At 42.4% G+C, this 20,693-nt stretch overlaps 1 protein-coding gene across 3 annotated transcripts in view; it reads right to left on the bottom strand.

Moving 5' to 3' along the window:
* Nucleotides 1-5,922: 5,922 nt before the first annotated feature.
* The window catches only part of CCR3 (C-C motif chemokine receptor 3), a 36,899-nt gene continuing 22,128 nt past the window's right edge, over nt 5,923-20,693 (bottom strand). Inside the window, exons 1-2 of one of the 3 annotated variants that reach the window (XM_036869467.1) lie at nt 18,546-18,632; nt 6,313-7,401 (exon numbers count right to left, since the gene is read on the bottom strand). In XM_036869467.1, the coding sequence (XP_036725362.1) occupies nt 6,314-7,390 (1,077 nt within the window). In that variant the 5' untranslated portion in view covers nt 7,391-7,401; nt 18,546-18,632 and the 3' untranslated portion in view covers nt 6,313. Of the gene's footprint in view, nt 7,402-18,545; nt 18,633-20,693 lie in introns of those variants that run through there. The other 2 variants (XM_036869468.1, XM_036869466.1) reach the window with 2 other exon arrangements.

Genomic DNA, 20,693 nt, shown 5'->3' with positions numbered 1-20,693 from the left:
TTTTCTTGAATGATTACACAGGGCTAGCTGCAGCTCTAGCAGGCGAAGGCCCCCTTATGTTCACATTTCCCACTACACCTGTAACTGAAGCAGACGTTAGCAAGGGACAGTCTTAGGCTTGGGGTCAATTTCCCAGGACCCAAACTAAGCCAGGAAGAATCTTGTCCTATCTGAAAACCGAGAGGCTTTCCTCAGTTCAGAAAGTCTAGATTGCAAGAGGCAACCACTCTTCTTATGGCATTGGGCAGTGGCCAGTGGACTAGCTCTTGCTTAGCCAGGGAAGGTTAACTTTGAAGATAGGCAAAATCTAGGTATATAGAATTTTACAGGCATTAATAAGTATTTCTCTATTCAAGCCCATGTTAATATCCATATGTATATTTATCTCTCTCTATATATTAAATATCATTGCTTTTTTCCCCTCTGCCTTATTTCTCAGCCAGGATCTGGGGCTCTAACATCCATTTAAGTCCTGCAGGACAGTCCTGCAAATTCACGTAAGCCGTCTGTGGACCTCAAGAGCTGAAATTTGGGGGCTTTGAATTTGCCACCAGTACGTTGAACCAACAGGGCTTATGAGGTATGAACAGAAAGAATCTACTTTTGTGTCTCACATCTCTTCAAAATGAATTAAAGGCTGAAGTTCTTCCAGCCCCAGTGAAAAGTTGGGCAGTCCTATGACTTTTATCATCACGCTTAGGTACAAAAAAGTCCCATGATCATTTGAACTCACTAAAAGCAGAGAGTTTCAATTCAGAAATTGAAGGGTTGATCCCCATAAGAATATCAAAACTTAACTTGATTTGACATTTAAATCTTCCCACCACCTCCCAGCTGGCTGAGGGATGAACCACGTTCAGGAGAGAGGAGTGAGGGGTGCTGTCCTACTTGCCTCTCTTCTTCTCTGGCATTTCTACTCCTTCCCCTACTTGCTAAGCATGGTTTCTAGTCCCCTGACTGGTAGGCACTGGGAAAGGAAGGAAAGTTTTTGCTTGACTGGCCCTGTCATAAAATGATGACTTCACCTCCAGCTCCACCCCTGGGACCAGCAGGTGTAAAAGTTGATTCTTTCTCTCAAGGACTGCTTTTGTAGAGTAATTGGAGACATCCCTGGGAATATTCATATTCAGCATAACAGGGATACCCTGCTGTTTCGGCAGTCCACTGCACACATTTTTCTCATCCTACAGACAAGCTCCATCCAGGCAGTCTTCTTGGGCAAGGTTAGAAATCCTCCATTCAGCTCTTTCTCATCTGGTCCATGGAAAAGAATCCCACGTTCTTTGCCAAAATCAACTCTGAAAGCATAGATCCATCCCAAAGTAGTGGCAGTTTTTGTCTACTCCACCCCCAAAGCAGCTGGCTGGCCTGTCTCTTCTCCTGATTTCCTGGGTGAGAGTCAGATCTTCTTTAACCTCAATGACTTGTATCAAGCTCTTGGGTGGTCCCATTGGCATTGCTCTTATCAGGCTTGAGGTGAGAGACAGCACCCACCATGACTTCCTTCCTCCCATCCCTGGTGTTGAGGTGGCACCAGCAGCCCTCGACAAAGAGATCCTATTCCAAGTATCTCCCTACTTTTCACAGTCCAATCTCTTTGTCCCCAGTATAGGTGAGGGGTCTCAAGAGTTGTGAAATGTGTTTTAACAATTCCTGTGTCAATTCTGTGTATAGCCTAGTTTGGAATACAGCATCTGTGGGGTCCGGCTGCCCCAGTTAAAACTTCCAATGTGCTATGTTGGTACAGACTGTTAGCATTTTGCATTAGTGAGCAGCATTTGACTACTACGCAAGCTAACCCTATTTTGGTTGTTTAGAACTGCATCCAGGGTCAAGCTAGAACTAACCTGGGGATTTAAGCAGCTTGTCCACAGACCTCACATCCTTAGTTTCCCCCTGCCCCCGCCAAATCTGGTCTCCCTCGTCATGACTATGCATATCAGAGCCTCACATCCTGTAGGGCATGGATTATCAGGGATCAGGAAACTTCTGTAAAGATAAGAAAGTAAGTACTTGTGGATTTGTGGGCTGTACGGTCTCTGTTACAATTACTCAACTCTGTTGTAACACAAAAGCAGCCAGACAATTCGTAAACAAACAAGCATGGCTGTGCTCCAGTGAAACTCTATTTACAGAGCAGGCAGTGGGCTGCGTTTGGCCCATGGGTGACGGTTCACTGACCCTTGGATTAGATCCGTGAATAGAGAAAGAGAAATGGTGAGCTTAACTATACTGGGGATTTATCTGGGCAGAAAGGGAAGAAAATCTCAGTGATTGAAAGCCCATAGCCTGTGGAGGACATAAACCTGCTTTGTCCAGAAGATGTGACGACTTTAGAATTTTACCCTTGGAATTCTGAAAACCTCAGAAACTCAAGCTGGAAACGGATCATATTTTTTTAAACCAGCAGATTATGATGCTAAGAGGAGCAGCAGGGAAGTCAACACTGAGGTGTGTTCAAGGTCACCTGCCACTGTCAGGGTCACCCTAGTCTTCACAACAGCAGGCTCTCTCTAGTGCAGACACTGCTCTCACTTCCTCCCTTTGGTTCATGAAAAAGTTGTTCAAACATGTAGCAAATGCTTTATCCCTCAAGCCTTAACTGAGTGTGCCTAGCTGGTGTCCAACATCCAGTATCTGCATCTTGTTGCTGGGGAGCTTTCCTCAAAGCTGGAAGGCCTCTTGAGAGCCAGGCAGGCTGGAAATCCTGAGAAATTAAGCGTCAATCAGCCAATGACCAACAGGAGTGGAGTGTTAATACCCCAACTGTCTTCCCCCTCGAATGGGATAACTGAGGAGTGTGAGTTACACTGTTTCCCAGAGTTTTCTAGTGGTTTTGAGCTCCAGTCACCCCTCAGTGGAAGGTACTTCATAATGTACCCTTTGTTGGCATCTTCCTCTTCCGTTGTACTTCCCCACTCCCTCCTGGAGTTTCCTTTCGAATAAACTCTTTGCTCTCCACTTCTTGCTCAGAAACTGCTTTTGGGGGAACCCAACCTAAGCAGAATATCACTTTCTCTGTGTAAGTTTCTTCAATGACTCCATTCTACTTTCTGCTGAGGGGCCTTTGGGCACCTGTCACATTTCATTATAGTCATTTGAGTCAGGTGGGTCTTTTCCACTGAATGGTGAGTTTTCTAGAAATGAATCTTATTCATCTTTACATCACTGGCATTTTCCCCAGCCCGTTGCACAGTGTTCAAGACGTGATTGCTGACTACAGGAAGCTTGATGCATAGGCAGAGTTGATATGAAGAGGCAAGTTTGAAGGGACTAGTGCTGTACCACTAACCACATGCAGTAGCCACTAGCCACTAGCCACTAGCCACATGTTGGCTATTTCAATTAAAATTGAATCGGAGTGAAAAATTCAGTTCCTCAATCTCACTAGCCACATTTCAGGTGCTCAATAGCTGCATATGATCAGTGGTGATTATATTGGACAACATAGATGTAGAACTTTTCTATCGTTGTAGATGGCTCCATCGGACAGCATGGGGCTGGGGAGCACAGAGGAGCACACTGAATCTGTGATTTGGTTATGTGCAGTTTTGTTTCGGTCACAGAGCTCCTAAAAGCTTTCAGGGATCAGGGGAGTATGAACTAGCACCTATATCCTGCACTTGTGATTACCTAAGGGCAAACTGTACTTCACAATGCAAGAGAGAACCAGTGATGTATAGTTTTTAAATGATTGCTTTATTTACATTTTGGTTGAACCACAAAAAAGAGAAAAAGTAACTTCAAAGTTTCCTAGCCAAATTGAGATTCATGTTGCGTGGTTTAGCGTTCCAAAGTTCACATCCTGTGCTGCCCATGTAGGGTTGGATTGAGGTAAGACCTTTCAGACAGGGGTGAAGGTAAGAAAAATTAAGGCCACTCACTAGCGGTCGAGGCTGGATGGCATGGAAGGCCAAGAGCATGTACATCCCTTCTCCAAGCATTTGATTAGGATGTGAAATGTTCTGGAAATAGAATGTTTTCTAGTCTTCACAGTGGAAGTCTCTCTCATTTGGGTTGAATTTAGGTGCTGGCAGTTTTCTTTTTAAGACATGATTTTGATCTTGAGCAGTGTAGGACAGAACGGTGTCCAATTCAGTCTGACAGTGAGCTTCCTGAGGGACTTAGCTGAAAACATGGCAGGTGCTTAGCAAATGTTTACTGAATGAATGAATAAGTGACCAGATGAATGAATGACACATGAAACTTGAGTATACCTTAGTGAACGATGGAAAATGCACTTGGTCTCATGGCCAGTAGGAGGTGATGCTGTAGAATTGTCTATCATGCCCCAACCTCCTTTTTTTTACAATGTATTTTGTAGACTTTGAGCATCCAGCTCCTAAAACTTTAGCAAGATCAGAGTTTACTTGGACTGTAAGGGGGCTTAGAGATGATCTAACCAGGTCACAGAGTTAATTCATGGCAGAGGGCTTCTAATCTCTTTATGGCTAGAATGGATACCACATCTGAATAGTAGTCTAGCCTTTTATTTTTTTATATAATTCTAAAGTGTTGTTTATTTTTTGAAAAATGTGTTCCCCTGTTTCAAAATCTAAAAGACGCAGAAGGGTATTCAGAGAAATATCCCTCCTTCTATTTTCTACGCACACCCCTCCCTAAAGATGACCTCTGTTACTTCTTTCTTTTGTATCCTTAAAGAGGATGGTCAGTGCATCTAAGCACAATGAAAAAAGTGTCTCCTTTTTTTTTTTTTAAACACACATTCTGTTTTGCCCTTTGTTTTTTTCAATCAACCATATACTGCTCCTGGTGCTTTAACTCTTCCTTCACACTGTCTCTTGGCCAGATTCTTCTTGGCATGCTCTTGGCACCTCTCTTGATCAGCCATTGATCTTTCCTTGCCTCCACACTTGCATTTGTCTCCTAACTTACCTCCCTGCCTGGTTCCGGGGCCTCTACTCCAGTGGTCCCCAACCTTTTTGGCACAAGGGACTGGTTTCGTGGAAGACAATTTTTCTATGGACCAGTGGCGGGGGGAGGGGGAGGGGTGGTTCAGGCAGTAATGTGAGCAATGCGGAGCTGCTCACCTCCTGCTGTGCAGCCTGGTTCCTAACAGGCCGTGGACTGGTACCGGGCCACGGCCCGGGGGTTGGGGACCCCTGCTCTACTCCTTCCTCTGTGTGATACCAGATTTATCTTCCTGACACACCATTTTGACTGCTTTGTTCCCCTTGCCTTCCCAATAAAGCCCAAGATGCTCTGCCTGAAAATCACCCCCCATCCCAGCCTTCCCACCTCACCCTGCCATCCACACATGTTTGTGCCTTCCCCACTCACCTTTGTATTGGGCGTACATTGGCTTAGGTTGCCTTCCCCCCAACCCTCTCCCTTTCTAAATCCTGCCCCTCCTTCAGAGACCTACTCAAAAGCTACTTCCTCCATGAAGTCTTCCTCCCTCAGATTCCAGCTGGAAATGGTCTCTTTCTTCCTGGCCCAGGCGTAGCATCGAGTGTGTTCCTCTTTGCACTAAAGTTATTTTTTTCTGTCTTAAACATCCTCTACTACAGGGAAACTTTCATGGGGGCAAGGATTGTGTTTGTCTTACACAGTTTTGCATCCTTCACTTAACCTAAGGCAGTGTTTGTGCATCCTGTCTGTATCACCTAACACACAGTTACTGGATGAACAGTGAGACTGGTGTAAAAGAGGACAGTGTCTGCACATTTCAGGACTCTGAGAAGTTTCTATGAGCAGGGCTTTTATTCTCTATACTGAAAATACCAAATTGCTCTTCTATCGAGTAGCTCATGGGAAATGTCATTCAGTGTGAATAGGAGATCTGTTCATTATTAAGAATATTCAAAACACGTGTGACATGCCATTATGGTACTTGAGAGTACATATGCATAAATTTTTTACAAGTCTTTTCATCAAGCAAGGAAAGAGCTAGGCACATTAAGAAGTAATGTAATTGATTTATTGTATTTTGTGAAGTATGTTTCATTTATATCAATAACTGGCTGAAGTTAAGGTTTAAGATCTAAAAAGCTTTACCTGTGTGTAGCTGCATATAGTAACTGTGTAACATTCAGGTGCATTAAAATATATTTAACTCTTGAAAGAATCAAGCAAAGCTCTACTTCTCAGGTTTGACAGTAAGTCACTGCCCAGCTGCTGACCTTTGGTAATGACTTTGGGGTGCATAGATACACTGCTACCATTGGGTATATATTTTAATGTCTTTAAGAACTTCATTGTTGCGCTGGAAGTTCAGAGGACTGGTGCAGAGGTGGATGTGTTTGCTTCATCTGCCCCGTCCATCTTCTTTAGGCAATGTTCTGCATCTGACCTAAAATACAGCAGAGAGTTCCTGCTCCCCTGTTGATGGGGAGACAGAGCTGGCTCTTTCCAGTTTTTCACTAGGAAGAAATGGGATGAATTTGCCCAGGTAGATGGCCACATGCCTGTGGAAGAAGTGGCGGAGGTGCTTCTGGAACCTCTCACCAACGAAGGCGTAGATCACGGGGTTGACACAGCAGTGGGTGTAGGCGATCACCTCCGTCACCAGCATGGCGAGGTCCAGCTGTCTGCTCTGCTCACAGTCAGTCTCCAGGTGCATTTGAAAAGTTGAGAGAAGGACAACCAGATTGTAGGGTGTCCAGAAAATAAAGAAGACCACCATGATGACAAAAATGAGCCGGATGGCCTTGTATTTTTTTTTACTGGGGCATCTCAGCAGTGTTTTAACGATTCCTGAGTAGCAGATGGCCATAACGAGCAGAGGCAGAGCGAGACCCAAGATACTCATCCTCAGAGCATAGAAACACTTCCAGGCATTTTCTCCATTCTTTGGGTAAAGAGGACTGCAGAAAGTCTGTTCAAACTCTTCTTGGGACTCATGGAAGATAAATTCAGGGAGGGCTGCTAACCCTGCCAGGACCCAGGTGAAGATGCTGGTGATGATACCAAAAGTGACCGTCCGGGCTCGAAGGGCAAACACGGCGTGAACGATGGCCAGATACCGGTCTATGGTCAGGAGTATGATGAAGAAGATCTCACTGTACAAGCCCATGTAATAGAGCCCAGAGAGCAACTTACACATATGGTGGCCAAAAACCCACTCATTCCACCCAACATAGTGAATCCAGAACGGCAGAGTGAATAAGAAGAGCAAGTCCGAAATGGCCAAATTGAGCAGGTAGATGTTGGTCATAATGCGGAGCTTATTGTATTTTGTGAGGATCACCACCACCACTACATTGCCCAGCAGACCAACCGTGAACACCAGGGAATACAGTGGGGGCAGGAGCTGGGCCCCCAGCTCCTTGATGTTGCTTTTTTCACATGGTAGTGCCCCCTCATAGTCATAGGGTGTGGTCCCAGCAGCTTCACCCACAGTCTCAGTCCCATCGACTGAGGTCGCCATTTCCCTTGTCCCTGTGATAGAAGAAGGAAAAAGCAACCCCACAATTAGCCATGATCAACCCTTGTGACCCACACCAGTTGGTTTATACATTTACTCAGTAAAACCACATGGGATAAACAGCCTACACATTCCTCAGCATGTATTTCCAAAGGTATATCAGAGATGCTGTGGGGGGAGATGTCAGGAGTGAAAGATCTAACGTTTTGAAAGTCAGCATGATCCGGGTTGGGAAAGGAAACAGAAGAGTTGTGGGTGGTGGTGAAAAGTGGATGTGTTGCTTTCAGAAAGCATTTGAAGGCAGAAATACAAAATGGGAAGAGACAGGTTGGGTAATGATAATAATAATATTATAGCAATTTTATTATTACTGTATCTTTTAAGGTATTTTGCATTTTATGTGTTATGGTTTATATATGACTTTCAAAATCATCTTACCTATTTAAAAACCAAATGCTAATAATAATAATAATAGTGGTAATAATGATAATAGTGATTATTATCATTAGAAATAACTACCCCCTCTCCATGGCTCCATAACAATGTGCTGTTCATCATAGCTAATGGGGAGATTGAACCTTAAAGAAATTTAATAATTAGCCTAAAATCCTCTAGTAAGTAATTGCAAAAGTTCAGGCTAGGTCTTCAGTGTCTATGTCCAGTTCTCTCATCCCTAGATTCAAGTGCAGTGATTTTTAACTTTTTTTTTTCTGACATCCTTATTGGAGTATAATTGCTGTACATTGTTGTGTTAGTTTCTGCTGTATAACAAAGTGAATCAGCTATACGTATACATATATCCCCATATCCCCTCCCTCTTGCGTCTCCCTCCCACCCTCCCTATCCCACCCCTCTAGGTGGTCACAAAGTACCGAGCTGATCTCCCTGTGCTATGGGGCTGCTTCGCACTAGCTATCTATTTTACGTTTGGTAGTGTATATATGTCATTGCCAGTCTCTATGACCCAGCAATCCCACTATTGGGCATATACCCCGAGAAAACCATAATTCAAAAAGAGTCATGTACCACAGTGTTCATTGCAGCACTATGTACAATAGCCAGGACATGGAAGCAACCTAAGTGTCCACTGACAGATGAGTGGATAAAGAAGATGTGGCACATATATACAATGGAATATTACTCCGCCATAAAAAGAAAGGAAATTGAGTTATTTATAGTGAGGTGGATAGACCTAGAGTCTGTCATACAGAGTGAATTAAGTCAGAAAGAGAAAAATACCATATCCTAACACATATATATGGAATCTAAAAAGGTTCTGAAGAACCTAGGGACAGGATAGGAATAAAAATGCAGACGTAGAGAATGGACTTGAGGATATGGGGAGGGGGAAGGGTAAGCTGGGATGATCTTTAACTTTTGAAGACTTAGCTATTATAGTAGTTACAAACTATTGTAATAATTATAAGCAGCATTCCCTTTTCCTGTTTGTGACAATGCTGACATAAGCCAGTCATGTGCCAAGAGCAAACCCCTTAGAGCTTCTCCTTCATAAAAGAGCTGAGCATAGGCCAATGGGACTTCATATTAGATTTGATATTTTTTAGAGCAGGATCCCTAGGACCAGTGCCTGCTTTTCTTAAGATTACAGACTTGGCTGGAGAAGAAGGAAAAACAGACAAGGGAGGAGTCCATGAAGGGTAGTTAATCCCTGCACTGCCTCCTCAGAAGGAGTCCTACTGACTTTCTTCTTTCTATGAAGGCACCAATGTGAGGTCATGAATGTATGTCAGCAGGCATTTCTCAAGGCAAGTCTTCGAACTGCAATAATTGGAACCAATGGCAAGGATTGTCTTTGCTTCTTAAGAGAATACTGGGACCCCAGAGGTCAGCACCTGTCAGGGTTCTGTGTAGTCCAAGTGAAAGTAGGGAGGGGAGACACAGGAGCTGTTCCTGGCTGCTCTGCTCGCCAGCGATAGGACTTGGACAGGCCTGTAACTCTGAGCCTCGTTTACTCATCTCTAAAATAAGGATCATGGTAGCACCCAAGGTTGTGGTGAGCATCAGATCAGACAGTCTACATGAGATCACATTTTAAATTAGAAAAAAACTGTAAAATTGGTAGGAAGCAGAAGTGAAAGAAAGGCAATAAGAAGCCATTTCGTATGAAATCAGGAAAGAGTAGGGGCTGTTGGATAGAACGTGATCTATTTTCATAGCTCTGTCCTGGTACATCATCTGCTGATAAGTGACACCTTCAGGCTTTTGAGGTGAAAAATGGAATTGAGGAACAACTGATTTGTATGATCTTATCAGCATTCTTATTCCTAATGGCAAAATCCACAGCAGCTGAGAAAAAATACCCATCATTTTGTCTGTTATGCATTTTCAATCATGAATGTCTCTCTAAATCTTAATGTCTAAAGCAAGAAAGGAACAGAGCCTCTACTCACCATTAATTATTTGTATATTCTTTCCTTTTCTCCCAGACTGATCTAAAAACACTTCAGACTTTAAAAAAAATCTCACTGAAGTTTTGTTCAACTTGAGGATCATCTTTAATTCATGTGTCACTTCCATAAATCCAATATGATCAGTATAAGATTATAGAGTCTTGGTGTGGGGGGGTGCCTAGACTGCAAAGCACAGGGAAGCAAGCAGGTTCTGTAGAGTCAGAAGCCAAGTCGTTGATTACTAGTTACATGGGGTCAGAGACACAAAAACAGATAGGGTTTTTATCTGTCTGCAGTCCTATTCACAGTCCTTGCAGTTCGGAAAAATGATACAATAATAGTAAACAACATCAACAATAAAGAAAGGCGCACACACATGCGCGCGCGCGCACACACACACACACAGTAAAAACCACCCCAAGTCTCACCATGATGCGTTTACCACCAATAACATTTCTCTATGTAGATATGCATACGCGGATACGAAGTTTTACAAAAATTGAGATCATACTCCTTTAGCTGGTTCACTAAAATTGCTCACAGTACAACTCAACCGTGCACTGTAAATGAAGTTTCTTTAGTCTCCAAAACTATTTGGATCTCTGTTACTAGCTTCCCACCTGCTGGGTAGCAGGAAAAAGTATTCACAAATTTTAGTGCTAAGTGGTTTAAATTTAGTCTGATCCATCCATTGATTTGAATGATGACTAGGTTTTACTCATCCTCTGTTGCCAGCTTATAATTTCGGTTCCTTGTCTTCTCTCATTGGTTCTTTCTAAGATGGCAGTGGAGATATGGGGGAAGGGCCAGCATGACTCGATGCGTGGGCGGAGGGAGAAGGGGGTACCCTAGTCTCCTGTTGGTTCTTGATTTACGTGGCTTGTGTCTGCTGAGGGGGGTCAACCTAGTCCCAACCCTGAGCCTTGTGCTGGCATCTGCTGCAGTGGTTTGTAGCTAATAGCTTCAGGATCGATTCATTCTCAGTCCTCCCCGGGCACAGTGACCTCTCCCAGGTGATGGAGTGTTCCCTTGGCTCTGGCTGGAATGGAGAAGCACGTCTCCATCAGGTTTCTGGCCCAGGCTGTGCTCTTTCTCCTGAACTGGCAGGTGCCCAGGCAGACATGCTCCTCCTTGACTCCATGTCCATGCCACGTACAAACCAAGGGACACGCAAGACTGCAAACCAGATCTTTTTTCTGCCTGACCACCAGCTTAACTGTGCTAGCCACCCCATGTGGGTAAGGAGGTGCCTTGAAGAGAGACATCCTCTTGGGGGTACCCCCAATTTATCAAACAGCCCTCCACACCCCCCAACTCTGGTCAAAGCCTGGATGGGAGAGATGGGACACACAGATGTGACTGCTTCCTTCCACAGTCTCTTTTCTCACAATTCCTGGACTCAGAAGTAGAGGAGCCCTCTCCCTGCCATTCTTTTCTGGCCAGGTCCAGCTAAATATATATGCAACCTCCATTTATACTGTGGTAAATGGTATGAGGTAATGGATACCTCATAATTTCATAATTTCACATTCACCAGTGTAAAATTTTAATGAGTGTTGCAAAACTGAATTGAAAAGAAATATTTAGAATTGGAGACCCTTCTCTAGAAAATATATTTAAGTTTGAAATGCCATTTTAATTATAAAAAAAAATGTAATGATGATAATGCTAGTGAGTTTGCAGTGAACCTTATTCATTGCTGGAGTGCTTATTCACTGATGATGCAATGTAACTTGTTTTAATAAATTTCATATATAACAGGAACCATCAAGATACACATGGCTTTGATCCAGTAGTTCTAATCCTGGGAATTTACCCTAAGGGGAAAAGGTCCAATACATAATGTGCACAAAGGTGTTCACTGTGGCATTGTTTTTGTAGTAGAAAAACAAGAAATGGGAACAATCTAAATGTTTGACACGTGAAGGATATTTTGAATAAATTGTAGTCCATTTACACAATAGATTATTATGTAGTCATTAAAACTAGTTTTGGATACCAGATAGAATCACAGACAAATGTTTATAAAAATGAAGAGAATGTAAAGTGTGTAAATGAAGATTGCAACAGCATGAAATTATATGTACATATAAAAGGCAACAGGCAAATAATCAAAATAGCTGTGGGGGGTAGGTGGATTATCATTTTTAAAGCTGTAAAATTAAAAATTTTTCTATATTCCCTTATCAGTTAAACTGTCATTGAAAGCTAGTGTTTTTAGGCAGGGACTGCTGGAAGATTTGGCAGACACATTTTCTAAAGGTAATTGGGTTGAAAACAAATTAGAAGATGAAGGGTTTCCTCATCAGAACTTGAAACCACAAACTGAGATCTAAGAAACTTGAAGAAGAGGACACACTAGGTAAAGCATTTGAATTTTGTTTTGAAATTTGGAGATCTTAGTAGCCAGGTTCTCCCCTTTGATCTTAGGTGGAGCTGACATACAACCCCCAGACTGGGGTAGGGGAGGCGTCTTTTAGGGTCTTGAGACCTGCTTTGGCTGGGGCTCAGCAGGCCTCCACGGGAAGAGTGAGAAGGCCTTTCAGATGACCACGGCGGGCACCTTCGTGTGGACAGGTGGGCCGTGAGGACACCAGCTCCCAGGATGCCTCCAAATTATTCAGTGCGTGATACTCTCATGCCCACCTTTTCTCTTCTTCCCACTCCACGATTCTTAGCGCTTTTGGCAAATTCTTAACTTGGAGGATGTTCACAGGGCCCCTGCTCTTCTCTTGCTGGGCCAGCCTTTCAGCCTGTATAGCTGGACACTGTGCTTAAATGTCCAGAGTGCACATCAGAAGGCCACCCCCCAGGGTTTACAGTAATTCAAACCTTCCTGTCTTTGAAGACGTGGAGACCATATCTCTGGACCCTCCCCAAATGCAAGCCAGAGCCCCTCCTAATGAGAATCCACTCAAAGAATCTTATTAAACTCTAAAGACACCGCAAATCAAACCAGTGCACTGGGCCTCCAGCTGCTTGGTCCTGAGCCCCAGCCAGCACAGTGCCTCTGACTGAAGGAAATATTTATTTCTCAGCATGGATCAAATAATGCATGATATCGTCAGAAGCTTTCTTTGTATGATGTAGTTTTTTCCCCCTTATTGTCAGCAACCACCTGGGAAGGAAAAAATACTGAGAAGAAAATGGCCTCTGAGTTCAGGAAGTTTATGTTCTTTACACATAACTAGTGTGAGACAAGAGTGAGTAATAACTGTGCCTTCCTTAGGCCAACAGTTGATACAGGCTTGTTTGTCTTCACAGCTTTGCAAGGTAGGTTTTTATATCCCCATTTTATAGATGAGCAAACAGAGGCGTGGCAAGGCTCAGTCACTATTCCGTTGATGCACGGCAGGGCTGGGACTCTGTGTCTCCGAAGACCACACTGTTATTGCCTTAGGGTTCCATTTAGTAAGGGCCTCCACACCCCAAGATTACATAAATGTTTATATACTAGTATTTTTATGGTTCCATTTTTATACATGCAGATCACTAATATCTTTTAGTTTGGTTTGATATATGGCGTGAAGTGCATTTCTATTTTATTTCTCTCTGAATGGTTGACCAATTTAAAGACACCATATGTTGAGTAACTACCCTCTGTCTCCTCCTTGGGCTGGAAACATCACCTTTGCCATATGTTCCCTCAGGTTCCTGATTCTGCTTGTGTACTTTACATTCCATTGATTTCTGTGCCAGAAACACTCTTTTAATTACTGTAGATTTATTAGATTATTTATATAGATTATCCGATTATACAACTGCCTTTCATTTTTCATTTCGCAATATGTCTTATCTGTTAGAGCCATTTGTCCTATTAGATAAACTTTTGTATCACTTGGTCAGTTACTTACAAAAACATAATTTTGAGTGGAATTTTGTTACATTTGTAAATAAGTTTAGGAAGAATTGACAAGTTTACATATCAAACGTTTATATCTGGGAACATGCTACGTCTGCTTGCCATAGGGCTTTAAGTTATTGGTCTTGCACATTTCTTTTTAAATTTTTATCTGCCTTTATATTTCTGAGGTTACTGTGAATGATATATTTTTCCCTAACAAATTTTCTAACCAATCGTTGGTAGTATAAAAAAAATTATTTTACATGTTTTAAGCTGATTACCTTACTGATTTTTAAAAATAAATTCCTTTAGGACTCCTAGATAGATAATCATATTATCTGTGACACAGTGATAAGATTATATCCTCCTTTCTGGTATTTCTTATTTGTTTCTCTCACCTTATTGCTTTGGCTGGAACTTCCACAGTGATGTTAAAGAATAGTGGTGTTAGTATGTTTGTCTGGTTCCTGATTATCATTGGACATCCTACCCCCCAACCTTTCAAAGTCCCCAAAGTACAAAAAAGATACTATTAATTTGAAATCCGTTTTATTCTAAAACTTTGCTAAAGTGGAAAACTGTCATGCCTATGATGAAGAGTGCTGATCCTTGACAGTAGCGGGAGTTTGGTTAAAACCAGGCATGTCTGATAGAAGGCCACATGCTGAATGATATCCCAGTTTAGTAACATCACTAATCGGTGGTGTGTGTGTGTGTGTGTGTAAGTAAGTGCTTAGTCTCTTTGAGGGGATCCGCCTCTCAGGTGAACTTGATAAATCGTCTAAAGAATATAGAGAAGAGAGCAGGTGTGAAGTCAGTGCTTACCATCCTGAAACTGCCTGTCCATCTGGAAGAGCCCTGCCTACAGGTGACTCCCGGTGGTGATCACTCCTGCAGGACCACCTGCTGTTAAGATCAGGTTCCATGCCTAAGGCCCTAGATACTTTTGGTTTCATGGGTATTTGGTGCCAAGGAATCATAGTTGTAAGATTTTCTTGCTTATATATCCTTGGTCGTCCTCAGTCTAGGATAATTATTCAATTCCTGAGTCTGAAGAAATGACTGTGTGACCTAGAGCAAGTAGGTTAACCTCTCTGTGCTTCAGAATCTTTATGTGTAACCTGGTGATAAGAAGAGTTACTGCCTCATGGGGTTCTCCAGTCATTCATTCAGCAAATACTTATTAGCACCTATGATATGCCAGGCACTGTTCCAGGGACAGAGGCATATCAGTGAACAGAATAGACAAAACTCTGACCTCATGAAGCTTATATTCTAGTTGGGGAATAATATATAACTAAAAACTACAGTGTCTCAGATGGTCATGAGTGCTACAGAGAAAGATAAAGTAGGAGATGAAGAAAGGCAGTAGGATGGGGTTGGAGAGGTGCAGTTTAAATTGGAGGGGGTCAACAAGGAGCTCGTGAGATGACATCTGAGAAAAGTCTTGAGGGAGGTGAGGGAGTGAGGTTATAGAAAACACAGTGATTGGTATCCAGTAATGTTTTAACAAGACATTTCAGCCTTCATTAAAATCTTTAGTTACAGTAAATGAGGATTTTGAATTTCTACAAATGGTTTTGGATCTCAAGCAAATTAAATAACCTAATGGGAACCCAAGATTATATTAATCCATTTACTGACTGACATTCCAATGAAGAATCATCGAGGTTAGATTATCTTTCACAAAGATGACAGGAATAGGTAGGTAGATAGATAGATAGTTAGATAGATGATACACTGCACCCTCCTAAATTTTTTGAATCTGTTTACTGTCTCTGAGTTACATCCCTCCAACCTCCTTAAACTTAAGTGAGAAGAAAAGAGGAAATTTAGGGGTTGAACTAAGAGTATCCTCAGTTGCAGGCTCTTTAGAAGCCAACCCCAAGAGCTAATTCAGTCTTCGTCTATGTTAATAGATCATCCAGAACAAAGGAAATCTACCAATCTGATTCTCCATGTTCCTGTCTACCCAGCTAGCCCTTCATTTATTCATCCAATTACCTATCCATCTAGCTCCTCAAATTGCTTCCCACCTACACAGTTTTAAACCAGTCCCCCTCCCCTTGCACTTCTTTCCACAGCGAACCTGGGATAGTCAGAAAAAATAATGATCTGGTACAGCACTATCCAATAGAACTTTTCTGCAGTGATGGAATGGTCTGTATCTGTGCTGTTCAGTAAAGCACCTACACGCCACATGGCTGTTGAGCACTTGGAATGTGGCTACTGCTGCTGAAGAACTGAGCTTTTCATGTTATTTAAATTTAATTAAGTTCAATTGGAATAGCCACATGTGGCAAGTAGCCACCATATTGGACAGTGCAGGACTAGTGCCCCGTATAATGCCTGACAAGTAATAGCTGCTTCATAAATGCTTCTTAAATGAATACAAGGATGGAGCAGAATAATTTTACCTTGCTTTTCACTTTTCAGACTATACATTTGAAATATTAGCTTCTGTCCCAGATACCACATTTTAAGAGGGTTAGTATCAACCTGGAGCACAGGACAGGCTAGGATGATAAAGGTCCAGAAACATCAGCTGTAGTTGGCAGGACTTGAATGTTTTGTATGAAAAAAGTCTTCAGATTTATTTTAGTTTCTTTTCTTTTTTTTTTTATCCCAATATTTATACATCTTTGATCTGGACCAAAGTTTTCTAATCTTTTTTTATTAAAGAACTGGATTAGGTGATGTTTTGGATTCCTTTGAGAAGGGAAAGCCTGTAATGGGATAGCTTTTCCTGTAGAGGAGGGAGTAGACTCTCCAGAGAGCAGGAATTTGATGGTATTGGAAGAAACTACATTCAGTCACATATGGGGAAGAACTTGCTGAGAACCAAGTCGTACAGGAACAGAATGGGCTGTCTTGCGAGCCAGTAAGCTCCCTCCCTAGAAATACACAAGAACCTCTCAAGGTTGAAATCATGAATAAATGCAGTCTTCTTCCCAGATGCAGACGTCTCCCAGCCTTTATATTTTAGAGCAGCACATGGGCTTGCACAGTGCCACTCATATTATTAGTTACTAGAGCAAAGTTTACACGCTATTCTCGGAGTGTAGTCAGTTAAGTGACTTGGTTTCATCCACCTGCCAAGTGACTTTGGATATTTTTACCAACTTCCTTGTTCAAGGGTTAGATTTACACTTTATATTCCAGTAGCAGGTGTTTCCAATGTGGCTGATTTTTAGTGTTTGTATACAGGCTGATATGTTACTTAGTTGAAAGAGATGATCATGAAGAAATGTTTTATGGGGAAATTATGCCTATGCAGTCCAAATAACATGGTTGGGATGTTCAGCATACTGGAGCGTCAGCTTCCTGGCCCCTGGTATTTCCACCTCCACCTGTGCCTTGGAGAGAGAACCACTGCTTCTTTTCTAGGCCCCATGTTTGTTAAAGTTGATACCACACTTGTATGCCCTTTTGTATTCTGATACTTAAAATTTTATACCCTGCACCTAGTTCCATGTGGTTAAAAATTATTTGAAAATATAATTTGTAACAACTTCAACATATTGTATATTTATGGTTATTTAATCATTGTCTTACTGTTGTGTGATTAAGTTGTTTCCAATTTGCACCTTTACAAATAATGCTGCAGTAAACATCTTTATCTGTATTTTTATTATTTCCTTAAAGTAGATTTCCCAAAGCACAGTTTCTACCGCTAGTCATATTTCTAAGACTCTTGATGCATTTTGCCAAATTGCTTCCAGAAGGTGTGTAACAATATATATACTAGTAGGTGATGGTGCCAGTCTCAGCAAGCATCCATCAATACGGAGATCTAAGAGAAAAAAATTCCTCAGCCAATTTTACAGGCAACAAGGATGTCATTATTTATGTAACTAACACTTATTTAATTACTGAGGGGTTTTTTTTTTAGCTGTAATTATTAATCATTTGTATTTCCTTTTCTGCGAATTATCTGTTTTTGCCCTTTACACATTTTATTCTGCTGGGTATATCTGCTTTTTTCTTATTAAGTCATGCAGTTATTCCCCTAGGAGAAATAACTCTGCCTGCATAGTTCATGGTAATCATCACCATTTTCTGAAAAGAGCTTCAGATACACTCCAACTCCTATCACTTCCATGTACCAAAGACCGCATAATCCCACCGCCTCCCCTCGAAACACTTGTCACACAACAGTTAACTTTCATCCCCAACCAATTGAAGGTTTCCCAGAAAATAAGGAAGGCTTTCTCTTCTTACCCTCTAATATAGATCCAGGAAAAGCAAACAGTCAACTTTGTAGATCCAGATAAAAAGACACCAAATCAGCCGAACAACTGATCCATCTAATAGCCTGACTTAGAGTGGATTTTCAATGAAAAATTGAAATATATACGTATATATACAGATGTAATACATAAAAGTATGTACACACATATGTCAATTATACTTTCACTGAATGTTTCTTACAAATCAGTATCAATAACACAAAGCTACTAAGTATAACCCTTTTGGAGTGGTCATCCTCTCAATAGTTGAGAATTTATGAAAGCCCAGGGAAGGCAGCACGGTCACAGTCTTGGGCATGTTGACCGAAGAGGATAAAAGGCCAAGTTTGGATGAGTGGAAGAGGCAAACACATCATGGTACGGCTGAGAGAAAGGCAGAAAGGGAGAAAGCAAGAAGAAAATGGACATATTTCACAATCTGCTCTCCCGCTTTGGCCCCACACTACCTACTGCCTTGCAGCAGGCCTCCCTCTCTACCTCCTCCATCCAAGAGCACTCCTGGGAGGAATTGCTTCCGCCTGGCTAGACCCCTTGCTCCATCTCCTTTTTCCTAGGAACCTGACGATCTACCTGGAAACCTCTCCTGAATAAACAACTTTTGTTGCATTTAATAAGTTCTCGCCCAGATGAGAACAAAAAGAAGACAGTGGTACCTGCCAATTTAGCAAAGTCCTTTATGCGTCCAGTGATAGCTTAGGTCTTGCTACTCATGAAACGGAGATACCATCTGATACCACCAGAGATATTAGTAAGGTAGGAAGGAACACAGCTTCCTGTTTCAAACGGGCTTAGCTTCTACGGTTTTGCAAATTTTTCAAAAGATAATCGAGCTTAAGAGCAGTTCTTCTTTTCTATGATTGAGATCACACACTAAGCACTCAGTTGAGTAATCCTTGAGATGAACGCCGTTGATGTTTAGCAGCTATTTTAGGGGTTCTGCCTTCCCTTGAAATTGCTCATTGTTTTGGAAGGGGGGATAATTCTTGAATAAGCATGGCTTTGACCTTTGAGGAGACAGGATAAAAAATGAAATCGGGATTTCCTTGTAAAGAAAGACTGATGGCTAGGGGATGACCTAATTATTCTGCAGAGCTCAATGGGAGACTTTGATGAGGCGAGTTGTAGTATGGGTTTACACAACCCAAGAAGACTTGAGCTTGAGTTTCAGTTGGGGCGCCCACAGCTGCATGACCTTGGGTTAATCATTTAATCTTGCTGGACCTCAGCTTTCTCATCTGTCAACTGGGAATAATAATAACTACATCATAGGGTTGCCATAGAACCAACTAAGATAAATACGTAAAAAGTCTTTGTGGACTATCTGTGGCTAAGCAGCCGTAAGGGGTGGGTAGAACACCACTGTTACAGAAGCCTCAAAGGGCAGAGCCGTGTGCCTGCTCTATGTGCTGATGTGTCCACAAGACCTAGGATGGTCCTGGGCACAGACCAGTTTTCACCCAGTATTTGTGGGGAGAGGTCTGACCACAGGTGGTGTGAGCTGTGATACACTGGCTAAGTGGGCAAGACAATGAAATTCACCAAGTGTTTATCAGGCATCTGCTGTGTATGCAGGACTGAGCCATATGCTTCAAATGGCACAGTCCTGCATACACAGCAGATGCTTGACAAAGACTCTGCTGGGAGGGCTCACGGGCATACTGGGGGCCCCAGTTTGAGGGAGCTTGACAGCCAGCATTCAACCTCAGGTGGTCAGTAGAACCCCCGTCAGAGAAGAGTTAGGAGAACTGCAAGCCTCTGCTCTGAATAAGAGAAAGAAAACAAGAAGTCTTCCGTTGCTTTCTGTTATTATAGGGTTGGCCTTTCCCATGGGCCAATTCTCCAAGAATCACGATCACATAGGATTATTGTTAGAAATGTGATATTTCTAACAATATCAGGATATATCAGGATATCTCAGGAGCCTGTGTGGACTCTGGAAGGGCCCTGGTGACCCTGGGAGATCTTGGTCAGATTCGTCACACATGTCAGGGATTTCTCCTGGGCTTTTTTTTTTTTTTTTTTTTTTGGTATCAAGAGCGTTCGGTCTGCCAGGTTGTAGCCCCATATCAACTCTCCATTGGTTAAATGAACTCATCTGTCTTTTAAGTTTCTTATGATCCAAGCATCAGCATGGGGGATGGCACCAAGTCTGACACCTATGTCCTCCACTCATGGACCATCGTGTTATCGAATACGGCATTTCCAACTGAGCGTGTGGTGTGGGAGCCCACAGGTTTGCACAGAAAGCATATCCTCTCAGACACTGTGTGGAAACACTCCTGGAGATTCATAGGACATTAAAGTCTCTGAGAAATCCACAGTGAGGAACAGGTTTAAACATGGTTAACCTTGCATTCCTCAAATGTTTTTTAAGGTAGAAAAAACATTTTTTTTTCAAGTAACACCTATTATCATCCCTCAAGACTAAGGTTGGGTAGGAGAACTCTGTGGGGTGCTTGTCTGATGACTGGTCATCACATGGGCACAGCACAGTACAGTTGCCAACTGCCTTTCTGGCCTATCCTCTCATTTTGACAAGGGTCTCCATAGCAGCCGCACGAGGTTGATAGGGATGCTGTTGATACCCCATGTTGTAGATGAGGAAACTGAGATTCAACAAGGGACTTGGCAAACACCACAGAGAGGCTGAAAGGCAGAGTTGGGCTCCACCCCAGAGTTTAGACTGTTCACTGGTGGTCATTTTTCCTGCACTGTACCACCATCTGAAGGACTGGTGCCTTCAGCTGAAGATGAGGATGTCAAAATGTAAAGGCAGAACCCAAAGTGGTTTCTCCAAGGTC

This window comes from Balaenoptera musculus, chromosome 11 (assembly GCF_009873245.2).
Source record: "Balaenoptera musculus isolate JJ_BM4_2016_0621 chromosome 11, mBalMus1.pri.v3, whole genome shotgun sequence".
NCBI lineage: Eukaryota > Metazoa > Chordata > Mammalia > Artiodactyla > Balaenopteridae > Balaenoptera > Balaenoptera musculus.
Note: the sequence above shows the minus strand (reverse complement) of the source record. Positions and strands in the feature narration are given on the sequence as shown.